At 44.1% G+C, this 15,726-nt stretch overlaps 1 protein-coding gene across 1 annotated transcript in view; it reads right to left on the reverse strand.

The window, feature by feature from the left end:
- The window catches only part of HSD17B2 (hydroxysteroid 17-beta dehydrogenase 2), a gene marked incomplete at its 3' end in the record, with an annotated part of 71,588 nt that extends 58,765 nt beyond the window's left edge, over positions 1 to 12,823 (reverse strand). The window contains exon 1 of the mRNA XM_079724019.1: positions 12,377 to 12,823. Coding sequence (XP_079580145.1) covers positions 12,377 to 12,788 — 412 coding nt within the window. The 5' untranslated portion in view covers positions 12,789 to 12,823. The remainder of the gene's footprint in view (positions 1 to 12,376) is intronic.
- Between the last annotated feature and the right edge of the window lie 2,903 nt (positions 12,824 to 15,726).

Below are 15,726 nucleotides of genomic sequence, written 5' to 3' on the forward strand. Positions count from 1 at the left end.
GCCTCTCAAAATCTATTGTTTCTCTTAGTAGGAAGAATCATTCTCAGTGCCTCAGAATCATTGTCTACATTCATTTGTTCATGAATTCATTCCTTGAGCTTGTTGTGGCCACCATGCTTTACATATTGCCTGCCCTCGTGGAGCTCACCATCCATCTAGCAAGATAGACTGTCAAAAGAAATCACAAAGAGCTTTGCTGAGGGTTATAGTAGGGAAAGCCTAATGTGCAGTGGCTCTCTCCTCTTCTCTACCTAGACCCAATGAGCTAGCAAGTCCTCTGATTCTCCCATCATAAGGTCCCTCCAATCAGCTGCTGCTCTCCAAACTCCTGGCCTCTGCCCCAGACTCCTAGGGTGTCTTATCTCCTCTTACTTCTTCTCCCTTCTCTGAACACTCACATGTTGCATTGCCTTGTAATGTCCTGTTTCTTATCTATCCCCCCAACTACACTGTAAGTTTATTCAGTGTAATGAATGCATGCTATTTGTCCCTGTATTCCCAGTATCCAGCACAGAGTGCTCAATAATTATTGGTGAAATAATGAATGAATAGATTCTAATCCCCTTTGCACACTACCGAAAACTTCACAAAACTCAACAGTACACAAGGTAGGTTTGAAGTAATAACCTAGAGGTAGCCAAGTGACAGCCCCAGGGCACAGCTGGGAATATTTGAAAAATAGGAACTGGCTCCCTATGAGAAGTCACCTTGCATGGGGCACTAACGGCTTCTCATGGGAAACATAACAAACCTACTGTTGGAGAGAAACCCCAGGGACGTCCCTGCTTGTTCAGTCCTCAAGGCTTTCTGGAGCTGCCAAGGTGAGCCTTGCTGGGTGATAGAGCTCTCCTTTCATTGCTGAGAGTCTGCTTTACCTTCACACCCTAGGCCTGAATGTGGAAGCTAGAGATGCTTGAAACAGTTTAGCAGGTCTGAAACATTTGGCCATCCTTGTCTCTTTCCCCCAGAAGAGGCACACCTGCCATTCCCCTGTCTGCACTACTCTATCATCTGCTTGGACTAAAAGAAGGATAGAATACTTGCATTAAATTCTAGCACTGTCACTTACTTATTTTATGTTATATGACCTAAATTGTATAATCCCTTGAAAGCCTCAATTTCTTCATTTTTGAATGGGATTAATGATAGATATTACCTCATCGATCTCTCCATCATGATTTTAGAATATGGGTATTGGGCATGTTGTGAATATTTACCCTACTTTCATATATTTAAAGCTTTGCATATATTAAAAAATTACCTTATGAGGTATTGTGAAAACTGACTGAAATTAGGCATGGAAAATGCTAATCACAGTGCCTGACGCAGTTTCTAACACATAGGAAGCCTCCAATACAAGGTGGTTCTCAGCAGTACAGTGAAGTCACTATCCATGCCATCCTGGGATTAGTTTATCTATTTATTGGTTGGTTTGTATTATGTTTTTCTCCACTGGAATTAAGCTTCGTGAGGGCAGAGACCTTGTCTGTCTTTGCTCCCCATTGTATGTCAAGTGTGCTCAGGGGGCAGTTGACAAGTGGTGATTGGAAACATGAAGACAATAACCAGTTGTGTTTCCCATCACAGCTCAAGTCAATCACACATCCTCATTACTCTCGGCACCCCTCACACCCAGCCTAGGATTCTCATATAGAGGTGGAGACTCAGGAGGAGAGACAGCAGCTGAGCACTATACCCAGAGCAAGGGCTCCTGATCCAATGCCCTCCAAAGACTCCCTCTCTAAGAGAAGAAGCAAAAAGACAATGCAGAGAAAAGGATCAAGACTGAGAAGAATCATGGGAGAAAACTCAAGAGGCTAGAGTGACCACATAGGGAGCTCTCAGATGAGGCCAGGGCTTAAAAGGGCAAGAACCAAAGATAGGTACAGCACAGAACTAAGGGTCCTGACACGGGAGAAGCCCTACCCATGTAAGAAAAGCATCTGTAAGTGAAAACCTAGATGAGTCTGAGGCCTGCAGAAATGAGTTAACCACAGAAAGAAGGCTTGTCTTTCAAGTGATGGTCATAATGCAAAAGAACAAAGGAGCAGGCAAAATGGAGGCCAATGAGGTAGTATTCATGAATGGTACAGAAGGCAGAATTACCAAACTCCTATTTCGCTTTTATCTCCTTTGCCAAAGGGATTACTAAACCAGACAAGATGGGGAAGGGTAAAGGTTCTTATATTTCAGGAAGCATCTACTCTGTGCCATGTAGCATACATATATATTTGTAATCTTATTTAATCCTGAGAAGAGGTATCCATCATGATTCCCTTTTTCCACAGGAGGAAAACTAACCTCAGAGAGGTGAAGCAACTTGTTCAAGGGCCCAGAGCTAGTCAGTGGTCTAATACCTTCTTTTAGATATTGTGTGTGTATGTGTGTGTGTGTTGGGATGGGTGTGGTGGGTAGGTTGTGGGCAAACTGCCCACTATTGACCCCATTTAAGTTTGTAGTCAAACCTCCCTGGACCTCTATCACATAAGCCACAGTTTAGATACAGCATCCTCCATCCAGAGAGCCAGCTTTCTGAGCCTAATATTAGGGCGGACACTTCTTCCTCCCTGCCTATGCTTCCTTCAGTATAGAGGTATATCTATCAGTGTGACACTGGACCTTCTCTGTCTCTCACTCCTCCCTCCCCCTCGGGAGGTGGAACAAAGCATCTGATTGGTGATTTTGACAGAAAGAACTGTACAAGACCGTTTCACTGGATGCAAAGGTCTTTTCTCTCTCTAACAGAAGAACCAAAAGGACAGTTCAGAGCAAATGATCAGGACTGAAAAATAGAGGAGAAAACTCAAGAGGGCACAGTGTCACATGGAAGCTCTCCTCTCCTCCTCGGCATCGCCCAGCCTGCAAAATGCCTGTGCAATTAGGCTGTGATAGCCTAGCTGTCCAACCCAAGCCCTACCTTGTGGACAAGGCTTGAGTCTTTTCAACCCTGCCTTGACTGGGTGCACCATTAGTACTACACATCTAAGACACCTTCTCCAAGGCTTCTATGGGGAATAAAGCTGACATCTTGATTTCCACTTGCCTATGTCTATTAGTTCAGAACTCAGCTGGGGATATTAAAAAGAGAGTTGTGGATTGACCCCACCAAACAAAGCAACCACGTCCAAGAAGAACCTTGCATGTATACTGATTTAATTTCACCGCATTAGTTCCAGTCTGGTGTGTATTGCTCATACTGAGATGGCACCTGATGTTAAAAATGAGTTGATGGGGCTTCCCTGGTGGCGCAGTGGTTGAGAGTCCGCCTGCCGATGCAGGGGACGCGGGTTCATGCCCCGGTCTGGGAAGATCCCACATGCCGCGGAGCAGCTGGGCCCGTGAGCCATGGCTGCTGAGCCTGCACGTCTGGAGCCTGTGCTCCGCAACGGGAGAGGCCACAACAGTGAGAGGCCCGTGTACCGCAAAAAAAAAAAAAAAAAAAAAAAAAAAAAAAAGAGTTGACATCTCAAAGGAATGTCAAGACATTGGAAATGGTCCAGAGGAGACTTAGTAGAATGGTGAAAGTTCTGGAAACCAGGTCATGGGAGGAATAATAAAACGAATGAGAAGATTTAGTTCAAAGCAGATTTGGCTAGGATATGATGCAGTCTTCGCATTTTTCAAGGGCTACCGTGCAAAAGAGTGGTTTAATTAGATTATGTGACTTCCAAGGGCAGAACTGAGTGCACTGTTGGATATTTCAGGGAGGCATATTTTGGCTCATTATAAAGAAAATATTTACAATGATTAGCATTGGATAAAAGTGAAATGATTTCCCTGAGAAGCTAATGAGTTTTCCATTACAGGCGTGACCCCACTGGATTAAATGGATGATCCTGAAAAGGTCATTCAGGCATTGGGAGATGGCTGGTGGAAATAAAATTTATCCATAGCTTGTGTAAATGCCAAAGTGGCAGAATGAGATGTTCTTTCCTCCTCATGATTTTTTCCACCCAGTATCACAATGGGCTTGATACAAATGAGTCAGGCCAGGGGCCCCTTGCATGTGACCAGACCCGGCCTGGGGAACAGGATGCAGTGGAACCCCAGCCCCTACACCATTGTCCCTACAATGATATTTCCCTAGGATGACTTATCGGTTTACTATCTGTATGTGAACACCCACTTTCTGGGGCTTCTAGAAGCTTCTCTCAAACTTTAAGTGGGAAAAGGTGTTGGTATTGGGTGGGAGGATCCTAAGGAAATGATTCCCTCCATCTCATATTCCAGAGCCTATTGCAATCATGCTCATTCTCATTCTTCTCTTTCCAGAGTTGGAGGACTCTTTCAGCAACCTCATCCTTTGACTATGTGGTCACCACCCTCATGCTGCCCTGTTTGGCTAAGAATGAGAGTTACCATCTACAGATAGCCCTTTATGGGTGTTATTTCTTTCCATCCTGGCAACAATCCCAGTGAGATCACTACTATAATTATCTCCATTTTACAGATAAGGAAACTGAGGTTCAGACAGGTGCATTAATTTGCCCTAGGTCAGAAAGCTAGTAAGTAGCAAGGCAGGAGCTGGTAGCCATATCAGTCATTGTCCTAAGTGTATGGTGTTAACCACTGCAACCTACTGCCCACCCTGATGACAGTGACCAGACCTGCACTTAGATGCACATGTGTTGTTTCAAGAGAGGAACATAGTTTTGGTTTTGTTTCTATTCCTCTCCTTAATGATGTCCAGGTTTGGTTTGACTCTATAGGCTACAGGACCTCGGTAGATGTGAGTCTTTAGAAAATAGAATTCAATGAAATCCAGATCCCTTTCCAGTGTTTCAACTGCCCTATCAAAGCCTTTGATCCATGAAAGTGGAATTTGGGTTCTGTTCAACCTAAGACCATGCTGGCCACTGACTGTTTCAAATTAAAACTCATCTGGACCAGTTCCTGGACCTTCAGTCCTCTGCACACAAAGGGCATTCAAGGTTCCTAATGGCTTCTGTTTTTGAATTTTAGAATTGTTTTTCAGTACCTTTTCATGGTGGAAATGAAGTTTATCCGTAGCTTGTGTAAATGCCAGAGTAGCAGATGAGATGTTATTTCCTCCTCGTTATTTTTTCCACCCAGTATCACAACGGGCTTGTTACAAATGAGTCAGGCCAAGGGAGACCCCTTGCATGTGACCAGACCCTGCCTGACGAGCAGTATATGTATCTTTTCAGTGTCCCGTTTATGGCATGAAATCCATGGGAGATGGCAGTTCTGAGCACAGAGGAAGGATCTCATGATGCAGACTAGTGGACAAGGGGGTGGGGTTCAGGGAACACCAGGGTGCTGCATGTAGTGAATTCCATGTTAAAGAGGAGATGCCACTTTGTGGCAGTGGTGAATGGGACAGACCCAGGGGTCCCTGTATCATCCAAGATAGACATGTTTCTCCATTCCACTCTGTCTCTGCCCAAGACTTCCTCATGCTCCCTGCTTACCTTGCCCCCATCTTGTCCTCTTTGGCCCCTGGATTTACTGACTTGTGTCATCCCCAGGTGTCTGTTTATCTCCATTTGCTTCAGCAAAAGGTAACTATCTGAACCATCTACCCATTAACCTGATATCTCCGGTCTTGCTTCAGAACATTTGCCCACACCATGTCCTAGCAGATACATTTTGGCACCCTATGATCTAGTGTAATCCCCAACTCTGAGGCTCAGCATTGAACCCCATTGCTGGAAGGTAGGGGATAAGGCAAAGGAAAAGCATCTGGGAAGGGTTCATCTTTAGGAGCATAAATAGGGGATGCCAAAATCTGTGGGGTAATCAAGGTTCACAGACTGACATAAACAAATGGACAAGGCAGCTTTGGCCATGAGGGGGTATGCAAGGATAATCTTTGATCACTTTCAGAGATAAGGACTTGTTTGTACCATGAACCCTTCTGAAGAGGGCTAAGGACAGAGCCGTAGAGGCCACCTAGTGGGAGGGGTAGGAAGAAGGACCCGGCGGGGTCAAAGGATGGAGAAGTGGGGGAGAAGCATGGAAATGTAGTATCCCAGAAGGCAAAGGAGGCCGTGTCAAGAAGGAAAATATGGTCAGCAGTGCTGGGGTAGACACCAAGCTCTGGGGACTAGGAGGGCACCAGTGACCCTTGGGAGAGCAGCTTCAGCAGCCTGGTGGGAGGGGTTGGGGGTGTGACCAGAGGATAGTCTGTTCGTGCCACATCCTGGGTGAGCAGGAGTATGCTTAGAACCAAGTCATCACAAAGCCCTGTCCAGAGCAAGCCAACAATGAAGTCACTGTAGAACAATGGGGCCTTCAGAGCTCGGCCATGTCACTCTGCCCTTTCTACACAGGTGACCCCAGCAAAAAGAACTGGCAGAGATAAGTACCTAAGCAAGTGGGCAGGTTGGCACAAACCCATTGTGTCTAACCAATGACCACGAAAAGGGGAGGACATTGCACCAGCTTGGTTCGTTCACTCAGGACTCACTCACTCATTAACATTGTATTGCATCTAACATGCTCAGAGACTTGAGGAGGGACTTGGTTATAAAAAAAGATCTGGTCCCTGCCATCAAACAGCTTACGATACATTTGGGGGACTTCATTCCATGAGAGTATCCACCAACCTAAACACGCCATCTAGAAGGCCTAATAAAGTCACCCTTCAAACCTTTACGAAATTACCCAAGTTAGCAATACCTTTTTTATGCCTCTCTGTAGAGGGCTAAGGTTAAGCTCAAACTGAATGATAAAAGAGGATATATGCTCAAAAAAAAAAAATCTGACAGACCGACTGAATTATAGACTCGCTGAGGACAGTATTGATTCATACAATATATACCAATGACCTCTTCCCTTGTAATATTAACCATCACTATATTGCTTGTGTTTCTCCATCCTCCTTCTCCAAACCTAATCAAGGTCTAGGTCTGTATTTCCAACTGTCAGTGACTTTTCACCTGCACTGCCCCCTCACTGCCCTCAAACTCAAACCCGAAGTCAAATTCACCATATGTCATCTCTCAGTTATCACCCTTTTCAAAGGTATCCCCATCCATGGTGCCTTCATTTTATCTTCTCTCATGGGCATATCTTGCATCCAGTCAATTGCCAAGTTCTGTATCAAGCAGAGTCTTGTGCACATAAGAGATGTTCAACACTCGCTTGCCGATGAATGGACACATTTTATATCCTGGAAACCTTTATAGGCTACTAGTAACTGTAGCTATAACACTGATAATAACAGTGGTTAAGAAAAAGGCTTTGGATGGCAAATGGGTCTGATCTGGGTTTAGTCCCATGTCTGCTGCTTAGTAGTTCAGGGACTTTGGACACCATTTCCTCATTCATGTTAATTATTAGGGTTATGGGAATCAAATATAAAAGGTATGTAAAGCTCTGAGTGCAGAGATGTTATTTACTTTAGTCCCTAGTCCAGTGTCAATGTTTATCCATTCAGTAGTCTACCATTAAAGTCAAAGGAGCCCAAATCCCAAGCTGATGCCAACAGTATTCCATTTTAGAACCTTAATTAGACTACCTAATAAGTCCTAGAAGGGGGTCACCATCGACCTAGACACTTTGTTTGGAGTATAAGATAAAGACTTCCACATCAAACATATCTTTCTTCCCCTCCCTGATCTCTCTTCCATTGTACCCAATTTCGAAAATTCCAAATAAAATTATCCAACTCAACGAATTTTAATGAGGGCTAGATGTGTGTCATACCTGATTAACCAGTTAGCCTGGAAGACCTCATTTTCTCTGTAGAAAGCTACTTTTCAGTTCCTAATGAGGCCCCTCCTGCACCCAACCCTGGGACCCATGGCACTCTGGGAACCCTCCTGAAGGCACCCTCTGTACCCCACCTCATGGCTATAGTGAGCTGTGGTCGTATCTGTCCCAGTGGACTAAGAAAGCCTCCAGGTGTCTGCCTTGCACATAGCATATGACATATCAATAGTTAACTTTCGAGATGGGCAAGAAACACTGGAGGGACCAGGATGAAAGCCCTGAGGGTGAAAAATCAAAGTTACTTGTGTATCTTCTACCAAATTCAAAGGGTAGGCTGAGAATGACAATGCACAACCTAGGAAGAAGAGGAAGGAACCCCCAGGGGACGTGGGTCCAAGGTTAAGGAAAACTGGGAACTCAGATCCCATCACCTACCAACCTAACAACTGCATGGTCTTTAACTTTCTTCCCCCACTGCTTCTGGACAATACATGGCACATACCAAGTACTCAATCAATAGTTGAATGAATAGAATGAATAAATGGATGTTTCTTCTTTCCATTTCTTTGTCAGCTGTTCTTTTTTCATTTTGTTCTCTTCTTATTCTCCCTAACCCCAACCCCACCTTGTCAACACACAGAATCTCCTATCTTCCTCCCTTCCTCTCCCTCTCTCATCTACTAACTCCATCTATGGGACAGTGTATGTGTGTGTATCATTTCCAGTTTACAGAGGAGAAAACAGAAGTTCAAAAGCCTAAAACTGGGTACTTTCAGGGATCACACTTCTAGTAAGAGGTATGTAGCAGATGTCATGCTGCCCCAGATCCCTTGACCATTGTTTGGTGCTCTAATCCATACCACCTTCACTCCCAGCCACCTGCAACTTTGTCCAAGGGCTGCCCAGGATGCTGGGGTCCTTTTTGCCAGTGACCATGGAGAGCCAGAAGTGCCTGGAGTTTAAGCCTCCCCTCCTACCACCAAAGAGGATGGGGGTGACAGCCCTTAACTAATGATTGATAGGTGTGAGGGTATAAGGAGTACAGCTCCCTGGCCCACAATGGGGATGGCTGTCACCTGTGACCCACCAGTGCCTCCAGATCTGTCCCAAGCGATTAAGCCAACATGGGACCCTCAGCAGGCTTCTCTTTTTTTTTTTTTTTTTTTTTTTTTTTTTTTTTTTTTTTGCGGTTAGGCGGGCCTCTCACTGTTGTGGCCTCTCCCCTTGCGGAGCACAGGCTCCGGAGCACAGGCTCAGTGGCCATGGCTCACGGGCCCAGCCGCTCCGCGGCATGTGGGATCTTCCCAGACCGGGGCACGAACCCGTGTCCCCTGCATCGGCAGGCGGACTCTCAACCACTGCGCCACCAGGGAAGCCCAGCAGGCTTCTCTTGATGCTGAACCCGGGCTTGGCCTCCTCCCCTTCCCTGTCCATCTTCCTCACTCTGGGACTTCTGTTCCTTGGAGAACTTCCTAATAAATCCCTTTCACACAAATCTTCATCTCAAGCCCTGCCCCTGGAGAACCTACCCTAAGGCAAAGTAAATGCAAGATTCAAAGCCAAGCCTGTCAGACTTCAACATTCTTTTCACTGTATTGTGCTTGAGACGCTATTGCAATCTTGTGGACCTTCTCTTCACTAATCTTATAGTTATTTTAAAAATTGAATGGCTGCTGTGGCTTCAGGGGCCTTGAGGACAAATGTGTATTCAAATGCCCTGTGCTTGCTTATTTCTTCTTCTTGCTATAAGTATATGTCTTAGAGACAAAAGACCTTTATCTTAGCAAAGTGAAGTAGGGGACTCAAAGAAAAAGTTTTTTTGAACTTGTTCTTGTCATTGTCCTACACCTGGGTCCATAATTAACTAGGCACTAAGATGGACTTTATCCTCCTAACATAATCTCTTTGTTAAATATTTTTGTTATGTAAGTAATATAACTATATTAGAGTAATTCTAAGGGAAAAACAAATCCAAGTACTCTGATCCAACCATTCACAGACTGTTTCCTTCCAGTGCTCTTCCTCTTCATGTGACATAGAGGCAGTCTTTTTTTTTTACATCTTTATTGGAGTATAATTGCTTTACAATGGTGTGTTAGTTTCTGCTGTATAACAAAGTGAATCAGCTGTATGTATACATATATCCCCATATCCCGTCCTTCTTGCGTCTCCCTCCCACCCTCCCTATCCCACCCCTCTAGGTGGTCACAAAGCACTGAGCTGATCTCCCTGTGCTATGTGGCTGCTTCCCTCTAGCTATCTATTTTACATTTGGTAGTGTATATATAGAGGCAGTCTTATCCAAACACCTAGATCCCCATCCCCGGAGTGTTTTCTCTTAGTTCAGTTTCCATGTTATAACGCAGTCCTGTGGTTGTCATTTTTAATTGTTGCCTATTGTTACATCCAGAGGATATACCATAATTTGTCACCATTTCGGGGTGTTTTTTTTTTCATTTTTAATGACATTTATTGTTTTCTTTCTAATTTTACAATGTTGTCATCATTTTGATTGCTTTTGATATTTCACAATTTTAAATAAGGTTGTGTTGAACAACTTTGTGAATGTGCCATTTTGGTTTGCATCTACCCTTTTTTTACATTTCAGATTATTTCTTTAAGAGAAATGTCCAAATCTTGAATTATCAGATAAAGGAATATTATTTATGGTTTTGATGTATACAGAGACATTTCTCTCTGTATTCCCCGACACTAAAATGTGTACCAATTTATAACGTAAGCCAACCTGAAACAAAGGTTATTCCAAGTCACGATGACTTATTTTTTAATGAGTTTTGGTCTAACTAACTGAAGTCATTTAAAATTTCCCTATTTAGTACAAAGGTCTTGAAAGCATCTCTAGAATTATGTGGAATCTATGGCATTCCTCATGAAAATGACAAAGAGCCTGAAAGGCACATTCCAGTTAACCTTAATGTATGTCATTCCTTTCTTAATTCTAAGCTTTCTAATTGCTAAGCATTTCATTGAGGGATTAGTCATTGGGCTCAAGTTGCCTAATTGAATCAGTCATTTTCCATGACACTGAACCCAAGTCAGGACATTTCAATGGCTGATGTGAACTAACTGAATTGAGTGTGCATTTGTTGTGTTTCTGCATGCCTACATCTTCAAAAGCAGAGGATAAAGAACATTGACAAGACAAACAAGCAAGAGATAACTCCTATTTTCTCGGTTACCTTGAAGTTTGCCTCTGTTTATCCTAAGCTTTAGTATTCTTATCTATGAGCCTTAGAAGTGCTGCTCCCTGAAATTGATTTCCCAGGAATATTTGGACCTCCAGGAGATCATGTTCCATTAGTGTCAACCACAGCATCGCTATTATTTTTTTTAACATGCTTAATTGTTCTGTCTTCTTTCGTGCAAGTGGAAAAGTACAGAAACTAAATTTGACCTAGAATTACTCTGAAGACCACAGGTACTTGCTACTACACACAGAACAGAAAAATTTATACTGCTATTATAGCTTTTCACCCAGCCAGCCCCAGAGAATTCAAGTGGAATAGTGGAAAACACAGCCAGTCTTCTGGATGCATGATTCCAGGTGATACCAGACATTCACAGAGATAAGCATCCACGGATCAGCTGAATTTTCTACTTTTGAAATGTTTTGGTTATTTTTTTTTTTCATCGCAGAAGCTTTATTTCTGCAGCACTTCAAAACTCCAGCAAGGGCCAACTTGTGTCTCATTTTAAGAGAGAATTTCACTACTGAGTTTAAGTCAAAGGCAAGATAGACAAGTCACTTTCTAGTCCATTTCTCATTGAACTGGGAAACCGCCTGATTTGCTTCTGTTCACACTCCGTTTGCCTTCACTCCCGCAGGTCACAGCCTGGGGGTGGGGGCAGGGGGTGGGGTGATGACCTCCCGGGAAATGATTCTGCAACCGGTATCCTCACCTTGGCTGGGCTTTCTAGGTTAGGATAACACTGTGGTGATCCTAATTAAAGCCCTATCCAAAATCAAACTTCACAACCAAACAAACCAGTTTTACAACACCCAGGAGTTTAATCTGGCCTCACACTTGCAGTGGAAAAAGAAACACAAAAGAAGGAAAAAGCTGGCAGCTCAGCCAACAAGCAGCCGCCTTCTGGACACACTGCCAGTTTGATCCAATTAGTAAATATTAGTGGCCCAATGACAGATCTGAAGACAAAGGTTCAGATGAGACACAAGGTTCTTGACAGCAGTCGGGGAAAACCGCAAAATTTCCAGCCCAGGTAAGTCTCTTCGATCTTTAAAAAATGAGGCAAAGTACAAGGATAACCTAAATTTGACAGCTTTTTTGCACACCTAGGGAATAAGAGGCCAAGTCTAGAACGCAGCTGAACATTAATCTCAGAACGAAATTTGGTTTAAGCTTTAAAAAACCGAGGCGACAATCCTGGCTACAATGAAACAAACAAACCGCGTTTGCTTACTCTTACATATGCTGGGAAATTAACAAACTCGTGGCTTAGATGCACGTCCCTTTCCCAGTCTCTCTCACCATCAGCCCCTCAAGTGCACCTCCTAAAGAAAGCAAACCGAAACAGTGTAGTGAAAGACACTGGGGATGTGCTTTCATTTACTCCATGCCAAGTATTATCTTTTTAAAACTAATCTGAAAGAGTCCCCCTAAGGCAAAGCAAGTGTCAGTTCCCGCCCTGAGGGAGAATCGCAGTGCCGCCCGCTTACCTGTGATCAGCACCGCCTTTTGATCCGCAGGTAACAACTCTTGGCCAGAAAAGTAAGTATATACGAGGAAACATGACAGGGAGAAGAGGATCAAGCCCCAGAAGAGGGACAGGCTGAGCAGGCAAGCCCCGCCCCAGAGGCTCGCCAGGCAGACCACCTTTCTCCCCACCTGCCCTTGGCTCTTCTTGAGTTTGCAAAAAATTGTTCCTCCCATTACTGCGGTGACAGTCAGGCAAAGCCATCCTGGCTCAGAGAAGAAAGTGCCCATTCTCAGAGACTCTCCTCTCCTTTCCGTGCTCAGGGCCAGTTGAGTCAAATGGGCAAAGACAGGCTGCAGGCAGCCTGGGTTATTTGAACGGAGAGGCAAGAAGGGAGGGGGAGAAAACAGCGCCGGAACACCTTGAATGAGCATGAGTTAAGCATACTCATACAGCCGCATATTTCCTGGTGGGTAATTTAAACCAGTCTGCAGTTGAATATAAATGCTAGAGCACTTCCTATTTGACTGCTCCCCGCATGCCCACTTCACACACAACACAGATGCATACTCACCCACAACAAACACACGCATTTTTTTTAATGACCTCTGGAGAGATAACTAGTTGGGTAATAATTGACGGAATTCAATCTGTCTGAACAGTGAATAACAAAACCTCTAGCTCGCAGGAAGTCTCTTCTGCTTTAGGAGCCTGTGGTGTGTCCATCTGTGGAGCCCTTTTCCTGACTCAAGGGTGTGTGTGTGTCTGTGTGTGCATCACTGATTTTGCCCACATCTGCAGGACGCCTGCCATCCCCCACTAGAGTCAGGCTGAAGGGTTAGATGGAAAGGGAATATAGAAGTAGAGGAAGAGATTCTTGGCAGGTGAGAAGTGCTTTGGTCTCGCCAGAGGAAAGATAGGCCAGGGAGAGATAACACAATAATAACAATATAAATAATGGTCAATACCTATTGGTACTTATTTGCGCCAGGGGCCATGTTCAGCTGAGACCCTATTCTCTGCCAAGCTCTGCTCCAGGCACTGGCACTCAACAGGCAATATGTGCAGTCTCTTTGAACACTATGTCTCTATGAAGTAAGTTCTATTACTGTAGTAATTTTATGGCACAGAGAGGTTAAGAGACTTGCCCAAGATCACACAGAAGTGGAAACGAGCAGCCTTGTTTCAGAGCTTTATGCTCTAACCACTCTATGGCCTGCCTTAGGAAAAAAGCAAAAGACAGTCTGTACACTATGTACTAGCACTTCTTCACTTTAGCCTCATTTGAACCACGAAATATTTCAAGGTGGATGTTATTATGCACATTTTACAGAGAGGAAAACTGAGGCTGGAAGAGGATAAGTTACTTAAGTGAGAGTAGTGGGTCCAGACCCACACCCATGACTTAACTGGATGAGGGATAGTTATGGCTCTTTGCTGGGGGCCTCAGCACTTTGTCAGTGGCTCCCATGCTGGGGCTGGGGCCAAACACCCATGTGGGTTTCCTGATGGTGCACGCCCACCAAGGATGAAGCAAATCTCCTGGTGGCAGCCTACGTGGCTTCCCAGCTGCTCAGTCCTGGGACTCCCAAGGAGAAGGCAAACCCTGCGGTGATGTAGAAGTCTAGGTAAGGATGCTCCTTGCCTTCTGACGGGGAAGGTGGTATGCTATATCAAGAACATGAGCTTTATTTTTTATTTTTTTATCTTTTAATTGAATATAGTTGATTTACAATGCTGTGTTAATTTCTGCTGTTCAGCAAAGTGATTTAGTTATACATACATATAGATACATTCTTTTTTAAGTATTATTTTCTATTATGGTTTATCATAGGTTATTGAATATAGTACTCTGTGCTCTACAGTAGGACCTATTGTTTATCCATTCTATATATAATAGCTTACATCTGCTAACCCTAGCTTCCCACTCCATCCCTCCCCTAACCCCCTCCCCCTTGTCAACCACAAGTTTGTTCTCTATGTCCGTAAGTCAGTTTCATAGATATGTTCATTTGTGTCATATTTTAGATTCCACATATAAGTGATATCATATGGTATTTGTCTTTCTTTTTCTGACTTACTTCCATCTGATTGAGTTGAATTGGGTCTCCTTTTCATCCCCATCATTCTGTCTTAGAGCTTTCCTTGAGATCATCCTTGCTTGGCCAAAGTTCCATTTCTGGCAAACTTGCACTTAGCTTTACAGGGGGAAGGAGACAATTGGATCAACTCATTCTTATTAATGATGCCAATGAGTCAATGTGTTGCTTCCTTCTGCCAGTAGAGGTGCCTTTTTGAAGGCACCTTCTGAAGACAACGTATCTTACCCAAAAGGGAGGATTTCTCAACCCGGGGAGGTGGGGGGGGAATGCTGAGAATCCTGGAATGTATACTTTCTTAGAATCTATGGCTCTTGAGTTGAAACGGGAATTTGAAGAAGTAACGTCCCATCTAAAACAGGGATTCTCTCTGTAACATCCCCACCAAGTGGTCATCTTGTCTACTGCCAGTACGCCTCTCATAACAGGCACCGCAAAGCCTTTGAAGGTGACTTTCCAGTTCAGGACAGCTTGGAATATTAGAAGATCTCCTCTTGAGAAGTAACAACTGACACTGCAGAAATACAAAGGATCATGACAGATTACTACAGGTAACTATATGCCAATAAAATGGACAACCTGGAAGAAATGGACAAATTCTTAGAAAAGCACAACCTTCTGAGACTGAACCAGGAAGAAATAGAAAATATAAACAGACCAATCACAAGCACTGACATTGAGACTGTGATTAAAACTCTTCCAACAAACAAAAGCCCAGGACCAGATGGCTTCACAGGCGAATTCTATCAAACATTTAGAGAAGAGCTAATGGGCTTCCCTGGTGGCGCAGTGGTTGAGAGTCCGCCTGCCGATGCAGGGGACACGGATTCGTGCCCCGGTCCGGGGAGATCCCACATGCCGTGGAGCGGCTGGGCCCGTGAGTCATGGCCGCTGAGCCTGTGCATCCGGAGCCTGTGCTCCACAACGGGAGAGGCCACAACAGTGAGAGGCCGCGTACCGCAAATAAATAAATAAATAAACAAACAAACAAATAAATAAATAAAGAAGAGCTAACACCTATCCTTCTCAAACTCTTCCAAAATATAGCAGAGGGAGGAACACTCCCAAACTCATTCTACGAGGCCACCATCACCCTGATACCCAAACCAGACAAAGATGTCACAAAGAAAGAAAACTACAGGCCAATATCACTGATGAACATAGATGCAAAAATCCTCACCAAAATACTAGCAAATAGAATTCAACAGCACATTAAAGGATCATCCACCATGATCAAGTGGGGTTTATCCCAGGAATGCAAGAATTCTTCAAT

Source organism: Hyperoodon ampullatus, assembly GCF_949752795.1.
Source record: "Hyperoodon ampullatus genome assembly, chromosome: 18".
Taxonomy (NCBI): Eukaryota; Metazoa; Chordata; class Mammalia; order Artiodactyla; family Ziphiidae; genus Hyperoodon; species Hyperoodon ampullatus.